The sequence below is a fragment of the Spermophilus citellus genome (genome assembly GCF_964194105.1).
Source record: "Spermophilus citellus genome assembly, chromosome: 13".
Lineage (NCBI taxonomy): Eukaryota > Metazoa > Chordata > Mammalia > Rodentia > Sciuridae > Spermophilus > Spermophilus citellus.
In genome coordinates this window covers 9,130,978-9,150,987 of record NC_138193.1, presented here as the reverse complement: position 1 = coordinate 9,150,987, position 20,010 = coordinate 9,130,978, and the positions used below count along the sequence as shown (strand labels likewise).

General features: G+C 45.6%; 1 protein-coding gene across 2 annotated transcripts; it reads right to left on the bottom strand.

The window, feature by feature from the left end:
* Window positions 1–5,994: 5,994 nt before the first annotated feature.
* ZNF892 (zinc finger protein 892) lies at window positions 5,995–18,652 on the bottom strand. 2 transcript variants are annotated; one of them, XM_081263773.1, is made up of 5 exons: window positions 18,409–18,652; window positions 17,570–17,658; window positions 13,793–13,898; window positions 13,286–13,372; window positions 5,995–12,072 (listed from the first exon to the last, which is right to left on the bottom strand). In XM_081263773.1, exons 1-5 carry the CDS (start codon window positions 18,425–18,427, stop codon window positions 10,793–10,795), a joined length of 1,581 nt encoding a protein of 526 aa, XP_081119899.1. In that variant the 5' UTR covers window positions 18,428–18,652; the 3' UTR covers window positions 5,995–10,792. The 2 variants fall into 2 exon arrangements, 1 of the variants encoding a protein (XP_081119899.1); XR_014018426.1 differs by lacking the exons at window positions 5,995–12,072; window positions 13,286–13,372; window positions 13,793–13,898 and adding an exon at window positions 17,109–17,483.
* Between the last annotated feature and the right edge of the window lie 1,358 nt (window positions 18,653–20,010).

Genomic DNA, 20,010 nt, shown 5'->3' with positions numbered 1-20,010 from the left:
AGGGAACAGCCACCACTAGGGATATTTGTGCAAGTCTGTTTCCTGAAAATGAAACAGCAGCCAGAGGTCAGCAGCAGCCGTTGAGTCAGGTGTGAAGACGCGTTGAGCGCAGGAGGTAGAGTTATTTTCTTGCTCTGCTCGTTTCTCTCCTAGACGAGGCCAGCAGCAGCAGGTAGGCTGGAAGTCCAAGCTCACACGGGAGCAAGTACACCGAACGTCTAAGGGAGATGAACTTGGGGCTGAGGGAAAGCAATAGCCATCGTTTTGCTCGGTCCTGGGCCAGGAGAGACCCTGGACTTCTGCCTGAAGTCCACTGCAAGGTCAAGGCCAGCTGCCTCCTCTCAGAGCCCCTTGCTGTCTTTTTGTTTTCCTGAAAAAGAAACATTTTCTTAAAGCAGGAATGGAAACGGTGCATGGGTGGGCATCGCAGGTGAGGCGTTCTGCGTGAAGCCGGGGCAGAAGGCGTGAAGGCAGCTTCTGGGGAGGAGCCGCCAACCTTTCCAAACGCCTCCGCCGGGCCGGCCCCGAGCCTGCTGCAGCACCCAGTTCACGCACCTCGGGGAGAAGTGACATTTCAGCAGCTATTGGGACTACAGGCCATGGACATCTGCGATGGTGGCACATATATGCTCCCTAGATACCATTTTTGGAAACAGGTAAGAGTTGTTTCCACCCCCTGGTGCATTAAGTAGGTAATCGTGGTGACACTCTCCACTCAAAGGTGGCTGACATCTTCTTGGGAGGCTGCAGAAAGCGCGATTCCGAAGCATCTGACCCCCCGCGGGCTCCAGACTGACGTGCGAACACTGCCCCCTGGTGACGATGGTGGAAATTACAGAGCAGCTCGTGATAGGTAAATGAACCCCTAAAAAAAAAGCAAAATCAAAGCCAAGTCTCAGGACAGCAGCCCTGGAATCTGTAAAGGGCAAAGAGCTCCTAGTTCTCCTCTTGGCCAAAGGGTTCCCCTGAACCTTTTCAAGGGTACCTTTTGAAATTAAATTCATTCGATCTACTCAGCTAACTCTAATCTTTTGCTAGGAATCAGTATTTTCATCCTTTTTAATTTCTTTTAAAACTCAGAGACGTGACATGCACTTTCACATATATTTATCCAGACGTTAGGACATTTTCATATACATTGCATGCACAAGTCTTCACTGTACATTTTTGATGAACATTCACACTTGTGTAATCCCAAGCAAGACAAAAAACAAAACAAAACAAAAAACACTGTCATCACCCTAGAAAGACCCCTATGCCCTTCCCAGGCAGCCCTGCCCTGCGAGGTGATGACCCTCTGACTTTATGTCATTCTATCTTACTCTTGATTTTTTTAGAGCTTCACATAAAAGGAATCACATGATGTCGTACCATAGCTTTCTGACTTCTCGCACCCAACATCATGTTTTGTAACCTCCCATGTACCGGTAGCACCTTCTTTTTCTTGTTGAGTGGCAGGTCATTGTGCAAACATACTGCAATTTGTTTTCTATTATACTGCTGAGGGACATGTGTGTCGGGATATTTCCGGTTTGGGCGACTATGAATGGCACAGCTAAGAACACACTTGCCCAAGTCTTTATGTGGACATGTTTTCATTTCTTTTGAACAAACTTCCAGGACTCAGACTCCTGGTCAATGGGTAACTTTATAAGACACTGCCAAGCTGTTTTCTAAAGTGGCAGGAACTTTTTTACCTTCCCACCAGCAGAGATTCCTTTCATTTTGAACGTTGGGAAGAATCTAATTCTACATGAGCAAAAAAAAAAAAAAAAAAAAAAAAAGATAATCAACGTTAACATAAACAATGTTATCAACAGTGTTGGGTGAAGTATTCTGTAAAACTCTTCACACTTTGAAGTGGGCATGCTGGGTGGAAACGTAATAAACCAGCTCAAGAAGTCATAAGAGTTACCCCCAGAGGTCAAAACAAAACAAGGTCATTCCTCACTAAAAGGCCCAGGGGATTCTTGGAGGATGGGGATCCCAGATTTGGTATAAGGAATAGACAAAGAGAGCTTCCATTGTATCAGGAAATAAGGAGATGTCCAAAGAAAAGCGCAGAGCCAGCAGGAAGGGCTCCCACCTTGCACACTTTGTTACAGTTGAATGGCGGAGGTAATAGTTCCAGGACAGATACAGTAACCCCCCTATCCACAGTTCTACTTTCTGTGGCAGTTTATATTACATAGACAACTACAATCTGGAATTGTTAGATGGAAAATTCTGGAAATAAACAATTCATACTTTTTAAATTGTGCTCCTATCTGAGTAGCATCGTTCTTTATCTGCTCGAGAATATGCATCTTCCCTTTGTCCAGTTCATCCACACTGTAGTCACCTGTCAGTCAGTAGCTGTCATGGTTATCAGAGTGACTGTTGAGGTATCACAGTACTTGTGCTCAAATAACCCTTATTTTATTTAACAATGACTCTACAGTGCAAACGCAGTGATGCCAGGAATTCAGATATGCCAAACAAAAGCTTTAAAAAAATAATATAGAGAGACTTCGGCACTACTTTGGGTTTCAAGCACCTACTGGGAGTTTTGGATAAATAAGGACTATTGTGTTGGAACAAAGGACTTGTGTCAAGAATATACATACAGAACTTTCACAAAGTAATAAAAATATAATTTAAAGAAATGGATGAAAGACTCCAGCAGAGGCTGAGAGTACAGTGTGTGCTCGGCATGTATAAAGCCCTGGGTTCAATCCCCAGCAGACTCACCCAACCCAAAGATTTAGAGAGCCACTTTGAAACTGAAGCTATCCAAACACCCAATAAACATTTTAAAAATGATTATCATTTGGGAGATGAGAAGCAATGGCCTGTCTTGACCTAAAGCGGGGGGTGGCTCCCAGGCTTCTGCATACAAAAGGATTTACCAGGCTGGATGCTGAAGCTCTGTCCTGTTAGGAATGTTCAGCCTCAATTAAAGCATATTTTAAAAAGAATCCATGAACGCTTAGTGATACTGAAGCAAGGGCAGGAGGTGCAGATGGAAAGCTCTTTCCTAAGAATAGCAGCTACTTCGTGTGGAAGGAATAAGGGAACTGGGAACCCCACTGACAAGCACTGAGGCAACGGCCAGCTCAGGCAAGGGTGATCGGCGGTGACCACAGACACCAGGTGAACCGAGGCTGCCATCAAGATTTCCTTAGGCTGCTTATTAAGTATGAAGGGAGGGAACTTGGGCAGCTATCAGTGCAGTGGTCACATTCAGCCTTAGGAACAGGACCAGCTGGTATCTTGAGCCTCTTGGTGAAATTTAAAAAATATATATATTTTTAGTTGTAGTTGGACACAATACCCTTATTTGATTTACTTATTTTTATGTGGTGCTGAGGATTGAACCCTCGAACGTGCTAGAGGGGGGCTCTGCCCTCTGAGCCACAGCCCCAGCCCTCTTGGTGAGATTTAATGAGAGTCATATAACAGCTGTGTAGATTTTTTTTTTTTTTGCCAAAAATGCTTAATCTGGACCTAATCACAAGAAAGGACAAAAAACACAGTGTAATAACACTGTTGATAATATTGTTTATGTTAATGTTGATTATCTTTTTTTTTCTACAAAATAACTGCCCTGGACTCCCCAAAATATTTGTGTCATGAAAGACAAAACAAGGTGGAAAGATTATTTTATTATTATTATTATTATTATTGTTATTATTATTATATTTTTAGTATTAGGGATGAGCCTAGGGGCCCTTACCCACTGAGCCCCATCCCCAGCCCTTTTTTATATTTTATTTAGAGACAGGGTCTCGCTAAGTTGCTCAGGGCCTCACTAAGTTGCTGAGGCTGGTCTTGAACTTGTGATCCTTCCACCTCAGCCTCCCAAGCCACTGATGGGCTCCTCTGCACCTGGAAGACAGATCATTCTTCACTGAAGGGGACTGAAGAGGCAGGACTAATAAGTGCAACATGTCACCATTGATTGGCAACTGGACAGGGGAACTGCAATGGCATCTGGGGATCACTGTGGATAATTAAAACTGAGTAGGTCAGGTAGTATTCTTGTATCAGCATTAGCTTTCTCAGGTCAGGTATAGCAGGTAATGTGGAAGACAGTATTCACTCTCCTAAAAGACACCTGCTGATAAGGTCATGTGCAAAGGAACAATAAAACATCATAGAGATTCCTCAAAAAATTAAAAATAGAATTACCACATAATCTGCAGATCCTCTTTGGGGATTTCTATGGCTTGGGTAAGTGTCCCCCAAAGGCTTGGTTCTAAGCCTGTGGCCTTACTGGGAGGTGGTACCAAGTGGGAGGTCTCCTGCTCCTTAGGGGTGTGCCTGTGTAGGGGACATTGGGACCCTAGCCCCTTCCTCTTTCATTCCTGGCCACGAGATGAATGTGCTTCCTCTACTAGGTGCTCACACCAAATATACTGCCTGGCCACAGGCCCAAAAGCAATGAGGACAATCAATCATGGCCTGAAATCTCCAAATCTATGAGCCAAAGTAAGCCTTTCTTCTTAAGTTAATTATCCCTGGCACTCTGTTATAGTAAGAGAAAGCTGACACAATTATGTATCTAAAAGAATGGAAAACAGGATCTCAAAGAGACATTAGCCCATCCGTATTCATTGTTTAAATAGCCAAGAGATAGAAGAACGCAAATGGCCATTGACAGATGAGTGGATAAAGAAAGGTCCAAAGCACCAGATCAGCCACCCATGGACTGAAACTTCTGAAACCAGGAGCCAAAATAAATCTTTTCTCCTCTAAGTTGTTCTTGTTAGGTATTTTGTTCACAGTGACACAGAAAAACTACAGAGATGTAGAGAGAAGAGAAAGGAGGAAGAGGAGGAAGAGGAGGAAGAGGAGAGAAGCAGCAGCTATCAGGCCAGACTGCAGGGGTGGGTGCACAGGCATCCGCTTTGTGCGCTCACTGAACACGAAGCGGGAGTTTATTGTATGTTTACTTTGCTTGTTTGTTTGAGAATTCATGTTTATGGAATAACTGCTGTGATACAATCTGGAATTTATGAATTCCAAAATAAATAAAATTTCACTTTTGGAACATTTGATCTGTTACTTCTTAACACCAACAAACTTGGTAACAGCCTGATGCTGATTGACAATGGGTTGACAATTCTTCCCCTACCTGCGCTTCAGTCTGCTTAACAACAAGTCCTTCACTGCTTTTGTCATTTGCTCAGGGGGTGGCCTACTGCCCTCCTTTCTGTACAGTCTGGGCAAACCAAATGGTGACAATGAAGTGTCAATGGAGTGTCAATGAAGCGGTCCCCACAGCTGGAGAGACAGTTTTCAAATGGAGAGTTAGGCGATCCCAGGGCTTTTGCACGCATTTATCCCAACCCAGCTCCATGAAGTGAAGCACCTGTGCAGTGAGCTGCCCTTCCTGCTGTTCAGCGGCCACCAGGTGCTGTGACTCCGCCTCGTCCACCATTCTCAGAATTAGGCTCAGAAACTTTGGGTGAGGGCCCGTGCACGTGCTGTAAGTATACGTCGTTAAAGTTGAGTCTGCAAAAGCCAAAACAACTATTTTAAAAAGACTAGTAAAACTGACAAACATCTGCAAGCAGAGTCAAGATTAAAAGGATGTGAACCACCACACCAGGAACGAACAAAGGAACACAGCAGACAGAACAACAAAATCGAAAGTCAAGGCACAATGGACTTAGTGACAAAGGATATGCTTTTAGGAACAGCTAATGAAACATTCAAGAAGAATAGAAAATCGGAGGAGCTCCTAAAAACAGCTGAAACACATCCTGTAAACACAATGATTCCATTTTAGCAGGGGAATGCCCCCAAACATTCAAGGAATACAAACTCCTCCAGGGGTGGGGAAAAGACTATGTGAGGGAGTCTGAGGAATGCACGATTCTTTAACACTGAAAAAATATGTCAAGGTAACTTATCATGTTAGTAGAGAAAAACAAAGATGCAGATTTTACTACTGTTTAAGAAAACTTATTTTACTAAGATATAAGAAGACCCATTCCATTGTATCTGTAGTCATTTTTATTGCACTACACCATCAAAAAGCACACATGATATAAATAATGACACCAATAATAAGTTATGCAGCACTTGATAGCTTACAAATCCTTTTGTATCCATTTCCTACCTAATTCTAACCACTCTCAGGTGGCTACATTAACACACACACACATATATGAGACAGATCTCAAAGGGTGAAGTGACTTGACTCAAATCTCAGTTACTTTCATTCTTTTGTTGGTTCTCTATGATACCATGTATCAAATTAAAATAAAGATAGCCACATATAGGTAATACATAATGGGGAAAAGTCCAAAATTGTTAACTCAGTTTTCCAGTGATTCTCACATGCTCTTAGGACAAAGATACAAATGAAAAATTTGAACACCACAGTGGTGAATATTCTTAGCCATATCTATTTTTCCTTCTCAAACTTGTCATCTACAATTAAACACTGGTGTTTCCCCAACTCAAAAGCATGTCTCCCCCCAGGGCAGATGACGCAGCCTGTTTCCATCTTCCCAGTGGGCAGCTGGTCGTGGGGAACTGGGGAGCACTGCTCTCGAGGCTCATCTCTAATTCTCTGTGCATGGCCTCTGTGTACCCTGGACTTTGGGGTTGCACTCGACATAACCTGACATGCCATTTCAGTGTCCCCAGCAAGGCTGCGAGGGAAAGATGGAGTGGTGCTTCCCCCTCGCCCTCTCCCTAAACACAGCCAAATATCCTGGATATTCCATACAAAACAAACACAAGAAGTTTCTAAAAGGGGAACAAGAATGGACTGGCTAGGGACCAGGAGCCCAAGGACACCACAGCAGTGAGCTCTTGGGACTCTTCACATCTCTTCTTTGCCAAATTGCATTGTGGAGAAGCTGGCAAACCAGGAATGCCAACAGGTATGGCTTTGTTAAAGACCAAGAAAAGGCTACCCTTTCTAGCAAAAGAAGCAGCCCAGCAAGACAGAAGACTTTGAGGCCCTATTCTTAAAGTACACGGGAGACATCTGAAGCCCTATCCCCACCAACAGACCGAGTGGGAGCATGCCCTCCAGCCTCTCCACACTTTAACAAGCTCCCCAACCCTCCATCCCACTCTGGGGTGGTGTTGGGAAAGGTCAAGGGGACATGTTTTCTGTCCATCCTCCCACTTGCAGTCTCAGTGGAGACCACATGGAGAGACAAGGCTTCCATCTCTACCCCAGGACAAGATGCCTCTCCTTGTCCTTGCTGGTGTCAGTGGGCCTAGTGAAGTCAGGACTTAGGCCAGCGCCCAGCAGTGAGGAGCTCACCCCACCCCACCCCACAGGGGACAGACCTAGGCATCCATGGCCTCCCCAGCCAGGGTGATCTGCAGAGGCCGGGTGGGGAGCTGTGAACCCCACTTCAAGCCCAGCAACCTTGAGGACCCTGACCCCCATAAACAGAGGCCCATGATAAAACTGGAGTTGTAACACCAGCTTGAGGTAATGAAGCAGCACCCCAGCTTCTCCACTCGTGGAGGCAGAGGAAGCCCATGGAAACAGAAGGCTCAAATAGACACGGAGTCTAATGAACCTCAAAATGTCCAGGTTCCAATACAAAACTCCTCATCACACCAAGAGCCAAGGAAATCCTGATTTGAGTGGAAAAATTATCCACAGATGCCAACACAAAGAGATGACACAGGTGTTAGAATTGCCTGGCCCAGATTTTAGGGCTCAAATTAAAAAAAAAAGTTTCAGGAAAGAAAGTGAATAATAAAATGAAACTGAAAAAATACACTGAAATAAAATTCAGTGATAGGCTCTAAAGCACAATGGAAGAACTCTCTGTGGACCTGAAGAACAGAAAAACGTCCAATGTTAACAATAGACAGGATTACTGGGACTGAACTGTGCACTCCCCGCCGCCACAGTTCATTACACTGAGACCCCATCTCCAAGGTGACTGTATATGGACAGAGGCTCTCAGGAGGTAACCAAGGTTAAAAGAGGTCATATGTGGGGTCCTGGTCCAATAGTTTTGGCGGCTCTCTCTCCACACACATGTATTGAGGTAAGGCTACATGAGCACACAGTGAGTGAAAAGGCCCCATCTTCAAACAAGGAAGAGAGCCCTCACAGGGAACCAAATCCTGCTGGGCCTTGCTTTTGAACTTCCAGCCTCCAGAACCATAAATCTCTCATTTGGGCCAACCAGTCTATGGCCACCTGAGCAGACTGATTTTGGTACCCCAAAGTGGGATGCAACTAACAAATACCTAAAAATGTGGAGGTGGCTTTAGAACTGGGAGCTGGGTAGAGACTGGAAGAATTTTGAGGTACATCCTAGATGCATGGGATTTAAAGGCTGTGCTGGTGTGGCTCGATGGTTAGACGGCGATGGAACGTGTTAACAGAACTAGAGGAAAGATGATCCTTGTTATAAAGTTGCAAATAACTTATCTGAACTGTATGTTAGTGTTTTGTGGGAGGCAAAATTTGGGAGTGATGAAATTAGATATTTATCAGATTCCTAAGCAAAGTATTGAAGGTACAGCTTAAGTCCTTGCTGCTTCTAGGAAGAAGTAACAGGAAAGATGAATTGAAGAATGAAATGCTAAGCAAAAAGGAATCTGAACTTGAAAGTTTGCAAAATTGTATTCATACAGCAAAGAATGAGAAAGTTTGTTAGGAAGAAGTACCAAGGATGTGGCTGAACAACCATTTGACAGAATTCCTCTTGGTTTCAACAGGCAGAAATCTTTAGCTGAAGCCTGAGGCAAGACTGCCCTGCAGAGCCTTGGGGGGTGCGGCCATCTGGCAGAGCTGCAGGGGCAGGACTGACACTTCAGTGGGTCCAGAGACAGTGCATTAAGCCAACAGAGGACTATCTTCAAGTCTAAGGATCTAATGGGGTTTGCCTTGCTAGGTTTAGGACTTGCTTGGAGTCCATTACCCATTCCCTCTTCCGTTTCTTCCCTTTGGTACAGAAATGGTGCCTCTATGCCCAGCCCACAGTTGTATTTTGGAAGCAGTAACTTATTTGGTTTCATAGGTTCACAGCTGGGGAGGAATTTTGCCTGAGGATGAATCTCAAATCTCACTCATACCTGACTTAGGTGATATTTAGATTAAAGTTTGAATTTTAGATTTTAAGGTTGACAGAATGAGTTAAAATTTTGGGTGTATTTTTCATGCATGGACAAGAACTGTGTGTGTGTGTGTGGGGGGGGGGGTGCTATAGACTGAGCTGTGTCTTCCCTAGAATCCATTTGTTAAAGTCCTTACTCCCAGCGTGACTGTAATTGGAGAGGGCTTTTGGGAGGTAATTATGACTAGGTGAGGACCTAAATATGGGGTCCTAACCTAAGGGAACTGGAAGCCTTATAAGAAGAGGAAGAGACTCTCTCTCTCTCCCAGTCCACGCACTGAAGAAAGTTCATGTAAAGACAGAACACAAAGGCATCCACCTGTAAGCCAGAAAGAGAACCCCAGCTAGCAGCAGAGTCACATGGCACCCTGATCGAGCCTCCCCAAGATGCAAACTGCAGGAAATAAACTTCTTGAGCCGCCCAGTTGGTGGAGTTTTGTTATGGCAGACTGAGGCAAAAATATATTTAAAAAGGAAAAAGAAAAAGAACAGAGCTCAGAGCTCTGAAACTGTGGGATTGCAACCAAAGATCTAATAGTTCTGTCATCAAGAGATCAGAAAAGAGAAGAGTCGGGGCAGTGGTCTGAAAATGTATTCTGAAGAAATGATGGCTGAAAATTCCCTAAATTTTGCAAAAAGCATAAACATACACATTAAAGCAGCACAACAAACTCCAAAGGTCCACTCAAAAAACCACACCAAAACCACAACACGATGAAGCTTCTAGAAATTAAAGACACTGGTCTCAAAATGTTTTCAATAATAACCTTCAAAATTTCAATTAAATATGTTTTACACAAAGATGTCATTTGGCTCTAATCAAGAGAAAAACAGTAAAGGACAAGTATTTCATAGTCTTCTCAAGTTTTCACAATCTAATATGCAATGTCAGTGCAAGTTTACAATTAAGCTTTACTATGGTATAAAAAAAAATTCTAAGGTACAAACTACCAACAACTGAGGTAAATCTTCATAAATAAACATTCTCAGGTAACTCAGATATGTTAAAACAGACTGAACACATCAAAGGTCTCTTCTGTTCTCTCCCTTTCGAGCTATAGGCCATGATTCTTGGAGTGGACTTGATTCTCAGTCGGGGACATCTCAATAAGTAAGGTCTAAAGGACAGATGGAGCTGCAGGGCCCCCAGGCCAGAATTCCTTCGTTTCAGGGTAAAGGTGCCCTCACAGAAACTCTGGGACCCACCAACAAGCAGGGGCAATGGTGTTCCTGGCTGTGAACACTTAGTTGAGCCGTTGTCTCCATCAGTACTGCTTGGGCTCTCTCCCCGGGTCTTTCTCTCTTTTTTTCCATCTCCCTCCTTTGTATCCTTGAACTTCAGGCTGAAGGAAAACTTCTGTTCCTCCACCATCCTGACCCTGGACAAACTGTGAATTCCCATCTCTAATTTCTACCCCTGCAGCTCACCACTGATCTCTTTAGCCTTATGAGACAACCCAGCCAGATGCCCCTTTTCCCCGTGGCATACCCTATTTCTCCCTCAAGGATCTGGTAGTTTACATACACAAGAAATAAATTTCCTCTTTCCCCAGGGGAAGTCACAGTGCCCTCCATTAGGACACCTTAAAACATGTAAAACCTCTCTTTAGCAGTCTAGGTAAGCTACAGCCACATCAACAACGACTTTTTTATTCTTTATGGTCCTCACAGCATGTTTGGTAAACCCAGTAAATACACCCTTATGTGCATTCACCCAGTATGGATCCTCTCTGTTGGCCAAAGGCTGGATGCTTATTAAGGGCCACTGCGTGTTCCTTGTTTTTCCCTCCCCCGTGTGTTTTTTGGTGCTGAGAAAGGGAGGAACTCTGGCTAAAGGCCTTCCCACAGGCCTGGCACTTGTAGGGTCGTTCTCCAGTGTGTGTTTTCTGATGTTTTGTGAGAGATGAGCTCTGGCTGAAGGCCTTCCCGCAGTCCTTACACTTGTAGGGTTTCTCTCCAGTGTGTGTCCTCTGATGACGAATGAGCGCTGAGCGGTCACTGAAGGCTTTGGCGCAGTCGGTGCATTTGTAGGGCTTCTCCCCAGTGTGAGTCCTCTGGTGCTGGGTCAGGGCAGAACAGTAGCCAAAGGCCTTGCCGCACTGGCTGCACTCATAGGGCCTCTCCCCGGTGTGAGTCCTCTGGTGCTGGATCAGGCCTGAACGGTCACTGAAGGCCTTGCCGCACTCGTTGCACTTGTAGGGCTTTTCCCCTGTGTGGATGACCTGGTGCTGGGTGAGGAAGGTGCTCTGACTAAAGGCCTTGCCACACTGGCTGCACTCGTAGGGCCTCTCCCCGGTGTGGATGCGCTGGTGCTGGGTGAGGTAGGAGCTCTGGTTGAAGGCCTTGCCGCACTCACTGCACTCATAGGGCCTCTCCCCGGTGTGGATGATGTGATGGCGAATGAGGGCGGAGCGGTGGCTGAAGGCCTTCCCACACTCGTGGCAGGCGTAGGGCTTCTCTCCAGTGTGGACTCTCTGGTGCAGAGTGAGGTGAATGCTCTGGCTGAAGGCTTTGCCACAGTCCTTACACTCGTAGGGCTTTTCTCCCGTGTGAATTCTCTGATGCAGGACAAAAGCCGAGTAGTAACTGAAGGCTTTGTCACACTCGTCGCACTTCCACGGTTTCTTCCCTTCACACATCCTCTCATGCTTGATTATATCTGAATTTTGTTTCAAGTTCTTTTTAACCGAATCAAAGTTATGAAGTCTCTCTCCTTGTTGTTGGACCAGTAATGACCGCCGGCTCAGATTTCTTCTAAATTCATCACACTGGTAACTTCTCTCCCCAGAAAGTTTCTTCTGGGTGACGACTTCTTGAATTGAATGTTTCTTGTGATTCTCCTGCTGACTCTCTAAAGAGTCTTCACATTCACTGGAACCTTCCTTTGGAAATCTTTCTATTAACACTCCAGGGGCTGATTCCTCTGCAGCAAAGTCCTTCTCTGGAGTTAGTTCCTTGCTTTCTGGTATCGTCTTCCAGTCTGAAAGAAGCAAAATTATACAGGCATCATTTCCTATTCTGAGAAAAATACCTGCTATGGTCAAAAAATAATAAAACCAACAAACAATGCTTTCAGGAAACAAATGAACTTCAAAGCTCTAAAAGAAGCCTTCGGATCTTGAGGACAGGAGGAACAGGTGGCTGGGAAAGAAGAGGAGAGGTAGGGGATGGGAGGAAGAGAAGGAGCAGCAAAAGAGCAGGGTGTGGAGAAGAGGTCAAAGCCCCTGTGCTCAGATTGGCCCCTGACCTGTCGGGTTACGTGCCCCAAGGTCCTGGGCTTCCAAGTAAGAGTGAGAATCTTCACTGTTGAAAATGTTTAAAGCCTTCCAGGCTTAGGTGGTGCTACTGTTTAGATATGGTGTGAGGGTCCCCAAGGGTTCACATGCTGGAACCTGGTTCCCAACACAGCAGTGTTGAGGTGGTGGAACGCCTAAGAGGTGGGGCCTGATGGAAGGTAAACAGATCACAGGCACCTCCCTCAGAAGGGGATTAATGCTGGTATCAGGAATGCGCGTATAACTGCAGGTGCTGGTTGTTATAAAGTGAGGCCAGCGACATGCTTGGCACAAGCTTTGATCCTTTCCATCTCTCTACCATGTTATAATGCAGCCAAGGGGGCCCTTGCCATGCTCTCAAATCTCTAGAACTATGAACTAAAAGAACCACATTTCTTTATAAAGTACCCAGCCTCAGGTACTTTGTTGTGGCAACACAAAATGAACTAATATGGATGGTTTTTACTATCCATCCATGTTTCTAAATGAAATCAATCAATGCAATGCAATATTATTAACTTCATATTATACTCAGGGAAATGCTTGGTATTTTAAAGAATAAATGGAAGAAAAATTTAGACAAATGGACTTTAAGCTAAGCAAAGTGGAAAAATTTAAACCCCAAATATCTGTGGAGAACATATGTGAGTGGAGGATGCTGAGGAACTTTCTCAGTGGTATTAAAGATTCAAGCTGGAGAATAGAGAAGGCAAATAATTTAGGCAGGTGGACTAACAAAGGCCTTGAAAATGGGTAGAGGAATACAGCACTGGCACGGTAAGTAACCCGCTTGGGAAATCTAGCAATGGTATGCTTCCTCAAGTACACAAGGATAAGATTAAAGAAACTACAATTAGCTGATAGGCTATTGCAATGATCTAGTTTAAGAGAGATAATAGGGTCAAATCCATGACTCACCTGGACTGTCTGCTTTTGAGACTTCTCTCTCCAGCTCCTCCCTACATTCCAACTGAGAGATCACATCAGGCTTGGAAATTGGAAGTCCTGTTCATGGGAAAGGAAGGGGAGTCTGGTGAGGAGGCCAGCTTAGCTCCTTGGTCTTAAGGGAAGACAGCACAAGAGCGGGAGGTCAGCTCTGCACTTCCTCCCTGCAGTGCTCAGAAGGTCGAGAGACTGAGAAGGGGGTTAAGTTTGGAACAATCCAGTCACTTGTTTTTTATCTTAAGAGTAGTTTTCACTAGAACTCTGTCCTGACATTCTTGGTCAAGGAGCAGAGGAGGATGCTATAGGTCCAGATGGTGAAGGTGCCCATTTCTAACTCTGGAGAGTTAGAACTATATCCTGAAACAAAATGAAAACAAAAAAACAAAAAGACAGGCCTTATAGAAATTAAGAAGCTCCTAGGAACCAGGGAAGCCCAAGCACTAGAGTTAAATGCAAAAGGGGCTGGGAAGCCCTCCTTACCCAGCAGGACCAGATTGCGATGCTTTTCAGGCTTAACTCCTGAAGGAGTGTTCAGCTGTCCCCACTGGTGGAGAGCCTCAGCCACATCCCTGATCATCAACGATTCCTGAAAAAACAAACACATCGGTGCTTACCAGTGGGCCTCCTTCCAGAGGCTTCTGGGAAGGACCCAAACTGACAGCACAGGAGGAGGAGACAGGAATGCTAGGAAGGCGAGAAAAACTATTCTGCCACACCTTCCAACACCAAGGTCCTCAGGCACGCATACAGTCCACAGAGTCACTGTCTCCATCATATACCAGACCTCGTGTCACTTACAGGCAGGAAGGAGAGCACCTTCAGTGTGAAACCTGAGGGACAGAGTTCTTAGTTCCCTATCATTGAGTTAAATTAAGAACTGGAGAATTCCTTACTATTAGGGTAAGGGAAGAAAATGTAATTATGAATTAAATATTTTATTCATAGTATGGCTTTTTAAATACAAGAAGTTCACAAAGTATAACTATTTTCTCTCTAGTTTTTAGAATAAACTCAGTCCAATATATTAAAAATTAAGATGTTTGCTTCATTGCCACAAATATGGATGCATTCAAACTCAAATTATTATGGAAGTCCCCATGGTGGTCTTGTCATTGCCCACAAGGGCCTGATGGCCCGGCCCCTTGCTCTCTAGCTCCTCATGCTCTTCTAACGCTCTCTGTGCTCCAGCTGAATGCCACCTTTCAGCTTTCTAAAATGTGTGCCAGTCCCTATTAACCCTCCCTGATGCTTCCTGTTCTGAATGTTCTCTCCTCTCCACCATCTTTTCAGCTACTTGAATCCCAACATTTCAGATCTCAGCTCAGGGTCACCTCATCAAGGAAGCCTTCCTCCTCTCTGGCTATAGCACCATGCTCCTTCCTTTCTTTTGGGTACACGTGCTGAAGGGACTTTGTGATTAACGTCTGTCTGGCCCACTAGACGTAAGCTCCACAGAGCAGAGGCTAGGTCTGGTTTTGCTTATCAAAACAGCCCTAGGAACTGTCACAGAGCAGGAACTCCAAAAACATTTGTTGAAGAGTTGAATGAAGGGAGAAACAAATGAATAAGAATTAGCAGAAACAAGTTTAAAAAGGGTACTCTATAAAAATGTGCATAGGAACAAAGGAGGGGAGGGAACAGAAGCATATCTAACACTGAAAACGCTGCAGAAATTTTACCCTAATCTTTATCTAGATGACAGGCACCAAGTTTAGTGTGTCTACTAAAGTGTGGGAAAAGGGAGCAAGACAGGTAATATGCTCCTTTGAATCTGTTTATTGCTAATAAGACAAATGCCTGATCATTTTTCTAATCTAGAAAGGGAACTTCTATACAACTACACACACTAACCTGAGATACACTATAAGACAGACCAGCCCCTGAGTTGCTAGCAAAATAAGTCTTTCCCTGCTTTGAATTACCACTTTTGCCACAGGCCCCAGAACATAAATTGCCATGCACCTTTCACAATGGATACACAGTCTGAGAAATGCGTAGTGAGGCAATCCCACACTGGCGCAAACATCATAGAGGGTAATTAAAGAACACTAAGACAACTGTGCCAACACTGGGGGACACAATCCTACAGGGCAGGCCTCGATATGTGGCCCATTGCTGACTGAAACATCCTATGTGGCGTATGACTGCACCTCAACAGTTATTTCTGTTTATATTCAGCATTCTAATGTGTATGACATAGCTCTCTCTCCAAAAACAACTGATAAAGCAATGAACAAAATGAAATAAAGTTAAAAGAATTACCTACTTTGAAGACCACTTGGCTAAAATAAACTCTTATTGTTACACTTGAACTATGAAGCACTACACTTTTTAAGGGAATATTACTCAGAAGTGATCAATACGAACAATATAATTTGTAGTTTTCATCCTTCACAAACATTGCCAATGCTAACCTAGCTCTCCAAGAAAACATCCTCAAGCAAACTCCTTTTTTTTTTTTTTTTTTTTTTTTTTAGAGAGAGAGAGAATTTTTAATATTTATCTTTTAGTTCTCGGGGGACACAACATCTTTGTTGGTATGTGGTGCTGAGGATCGAACCCGGGCCGCGAGCGCGCTACCGCTTGAGCCACATCCCCAGCCCAAGCAAACTCCTTTAAGAGCATGCACTGGGGCTCACAGGCAGCCCAACCAGACACTGCCTAGCAGATACTGCTGACCTCCTCACCCCTATTCCTTCTGAAAGTAATCTACAAACTCAGAGATCAAATCCATACTGGCATCTTCTCCCACCATTGTGCATGGATCACGACCACCTGGATGCCCTGAGGCCAGACTTGATAGAGACATGTTGTCCCAGGTTCTGTACTGAAGGAGCTGCAGATCTCCTAGTATCCTAGCCAGATTCTACAGAGGCACCTTCACTCATTGTCTCTCTTCAGTTATTACGTTTCATCTTTCTGTGTATGTTGGGCGGGGGCGTGGATTTACTAGGGATTGAACTCAGGAGTGCTCTGCCATTGAACTACTCCCCAAAGTCTTTTTTATTTTTTATTTTGAGACACCATCTCACTAAGTTGCGGCCTGGAACTTGGGATTCTCCTGCCTCAGTCTCCCAAGTCTCGCCTGATTGCAGGCAAGCATCACTGCACCTGGCTGGGCTGGGCTCATCTTGCTTTGTCTCTAAAAACCTCCATGGGCTTATCTGCCTTTGGAATCAAACTCAGCAGAGATTTTCTTGTGATCTGGCCATAATGCATCTATAATTCCTTCACCCCCACAGTGACAACCCTTGATGACCTCCAACTCTCTCATCACTTGATGTGTGGGTTTGTTTTGCCAAAGACATTTTTTTTCTTAGCATATTCCTGTATTATTCTGCTCTTCAACTATGCACACTCTCTTGCTTTCTAAAGTGTAGCTTTTATTCCAAACCTTCTCCAAATACTGTAGATAATGGGAAAGTTCCAGGGCCAAGTTTGACTTGCAGCAGTCATTTCTACATTTAATGTGTGTGTGTGTGTGTGTGTGTGTGTGTGTGTGTGTGTACAACTGCATGGAGTACTGCATACATGACATACGTTAAGGGCGTTTGAGTGGCAAACCACTCCCCAGCGCTAGGCATGTAAGTGGCAAACCGCTTACGCCGTAGGCACAGCCCTGGGTGTGAGACCTTGTGTTGTAGTCCCTGCGCTTGCTCCATGGTCCACCCCTAGACTGGTAGCTGCAGGGACAGTTGGCCAGCAATTTCATTGGTGGCTGCTTGTAATCTGCTTAGCTGCTGCCTGAGTATATATACATGGTAACTGCACAATAAAATCAGACCTGCTTCCTGCTTGGTCTCTGGAGGTCTTGATTAGTGACTCTGCAGCCACACTCTCCTGTACCCTGTTCTGTGGACCTCCTCGTTGGACAAGAGAAAGCCCACGTGTGTGTGTGTGTGTGTGTGTGTGTGTGTGTGTGTATTTTTTCCCTTCACACTGTTTATTTTACTTATTTATGTCTTACTCCTCAGGAAACTCCACAAGGCAGGGCAAGTGTGTGTTATTACCTTATATCTCACTGCAAGGCCAATTACACTACTGAGTGGCTAGCAGATGCCAACAAGCCCTTAGAGGAGAAGAAGCAGTAGTGGGAAGGAAAATTTTGTGCAGGTCAGGAGCATTCCCCGTGAAGTTCATCACTCGTCCGTTCCAGGAGGAATTCAGAGGTCTAGGATTCAAGGTGGAGCAATTTCTTAACAATGGAAAATATAACCATGTTAAGAACAAAGGAAAAAAGAAGAAACCTAAACTTACCTGCGACCCAGAAGTCAGCAGTATATCAGTTACTCCATTTTCTTTTGGCTTTGCAGTACTGGGAAGGTTTGAGTCCTCAGAAAATGACCCTGCAAGTGGAGAGAGAAGTCATGACAATTATTCTGGCCTTGCAGTGAAGTAGCAGAAACTGCCATGCAGCAGCTAATTCACTAAGAGTCAACACAGGGAACCAAAGGAGATCCCACAACACCCTAGACACAAACAACAGGGTCACTACTGCCTTCTCTAATCTTAAGCCCCAGTAAACGCACCTGTGAGAAAGTGGACACTAAATACATATTTCTCTCTCTCATCTGTTGGGTTGTTAAAATAACACTCTCGGTCCTTGTACTGTTAATCCCTGCCTCAATCAGTGACAAGTCTCTGTTGTGTTCCAGGCTCAACGGATGAAGACTAAACTAATTCTTTTTGAACACTAGCTTTTCGGATACACTCCTGGCTGTCTTGGAAAAGCAATGGAACTCGAGGAAAAACAACAACAGAACAGGATTCTAGACTATCCGACAGCCTCGCTTTCCCCGTCTGTCAAGAGTCCGTCTCCTTTCTACTGCCTTGTAGGGCTGCTGCGAGAACAAAAGAAAGTCAAGACACACTGTGCAGTCGATCTGCAGACCTGGGGCAGGGAGACACCCAACAGACCCGCAGGAAACCGAGGGAACCGGTCTCCCTGCTCCGCGTCGCGAGGCCAGCGGGTGGGCAGCGGCGCTCCGGGGAGGACATGACGCTTCCCGGTGCTCCCGCCTGCCCCAGCCGGAGGGCAGTCCTTCTCTGGTCCCTTGTCCCCAACGGGCACCGCGCCCGCATCGCTCGATTCTCACCTCTGCCCTCCGGCTCCATGGCGACTGCCTCCCGCGGCCCACGTCGGGGGCAGGGTCGGGGGTCCGCCGCCTCCCCTCCGGGCCTCCCTCCACCCTCCTTTCGGGCACGCGGACTCAGAAGGACCCGCTCTCAGCCCTCCTCCAGCCTGGGTCGGGCCTCTAGCCCGACACGGAGGAAGCCGGGATCCGGCAGGTAAAAGCAGCCCGGCCAAGTGGCGCCGGCCGACAGCGAGGCGGAACTACAACTCCCAGCATGCTCCGCGGGCGCCGTGGCGTCGCGCTTCCCAGAGGGCCCCGCGCCTGCGGTCGCGCCCGGCGCCTCGCCCCTCGCAGCGTAGGAGCGCTCCCCAGGGGCTGTGGGTGGGATGCTGCGCGCGACAGGCCCCATCTCGCGTGGGACGTTGACAGCGAGCAGCTGTGGCTTGCAAGCGCGGTGTTTCTCATCCCCGCAGACTTCCCGTCTCATGGCTGTGAGCCCTCCGAGGGGAAATGCCCGGAGGCTGTGTTAATTGGGACCGTTGTGTTGCAACAGAGATGGCTTCAGTTTACTTCCAGTAACCGGCGATGCTGGGTCCAAGTTGCCCTGCTTCATGAGGAGAAATGGAATATCAGTCCTGGAAAAACCCGGAAAGAGTTCCCAAGAACCACCAGTAACTGGGACCGCTGACCTCAGGCAGACCAGCCCGAAAATACCAGCTTCTAGACCCCCTCGAGCTCCCGGAGTCAGCGGATCTTCAGCTACTGCATGCTCTCTTTTATCATCCCGTAATTAAGTAGCCGGCTTGCTATCCAGATCATCGTCCTAAGGAGGAAAATCCAATTTGCTTAGCTGATCTCTGTGTACAAGCACTGTGTTCAATGGTCCTTTCTCTAATAGAGTGCCATAACTTTTAGCTAGACTAAGCCTCCTCAGGGTAAATATTCCTGCCTTTTGCTAGGGACAGAGAGGAAAATTGTTTCTTAAGGAGATGAGTTTTTCTCCATGCTGGCTGGAGATATCCTCGTGGACAGTGTGGACAAGGTTAACACCCTAGGAAAGGCACACCAACGAGATAGAAGGAATGAGCCCCAGACAGTTTGTTCAAATAGAACTTGAAAGAGATATAAAATATTTTGTATAAGCCACTGCTATTTAGGGTTTCTCCTACAAGGACACACTTATCTCCTAATTGATCTGTGGATTTAGTGTAGTCTAGTCAACTAAAGGCAGAGGAAGAAGGAGCCTGCGTGACCTCTGTCAGCTCAAACAGCAGTGGGAGAGAGTCTCTCCCTTTCCATCAGCAGGAGATAAGGGATGGGCTGTTTCCTTCAGAAAATATATTTGAAGGGCACCCCCAGCTGACCTGTCTAAAACACCAGGGAATGCCTTTTTTCTTGTTAAATATCTTCACATAAATTCATTTTTTTTTTGTTACTACACCAGTCCTCAGTCCTTATCTCATTTTACTTATGAACAACAATGAGAAAAGTTGACTACTATCTTGCTCCTGGAAACACTCTCTGGTTTTCTTCCTCCCTGACTAGTCACTCCTCAGTCTTTTTAGTTATGTCCTCCTCTTCTGCCCAGTCTCTGAACCTGTGGTTTTCAAACTGCCATAATCA

Excerpts from the sequence above, each read along its gene's own strand:
- ZNF892 (XM_081263773.1), bottom strand. Across the intron at positions 13,373-13,792 it reads TCGCAATCTGGTCCTGCTGG|GACTTCCAATTTCCAAGCCT; the intron begins GTAAGGAGGGCT and ends TCCCATGAACAG. Across the intron at positions 12,073-13,285 it reads CTCAAAAGCAGACAGTCCAG|ACTGGAAGACGATACCAGAA; the intron begins GTGAGTCATGGA and ends TGCTTCTTTCAG.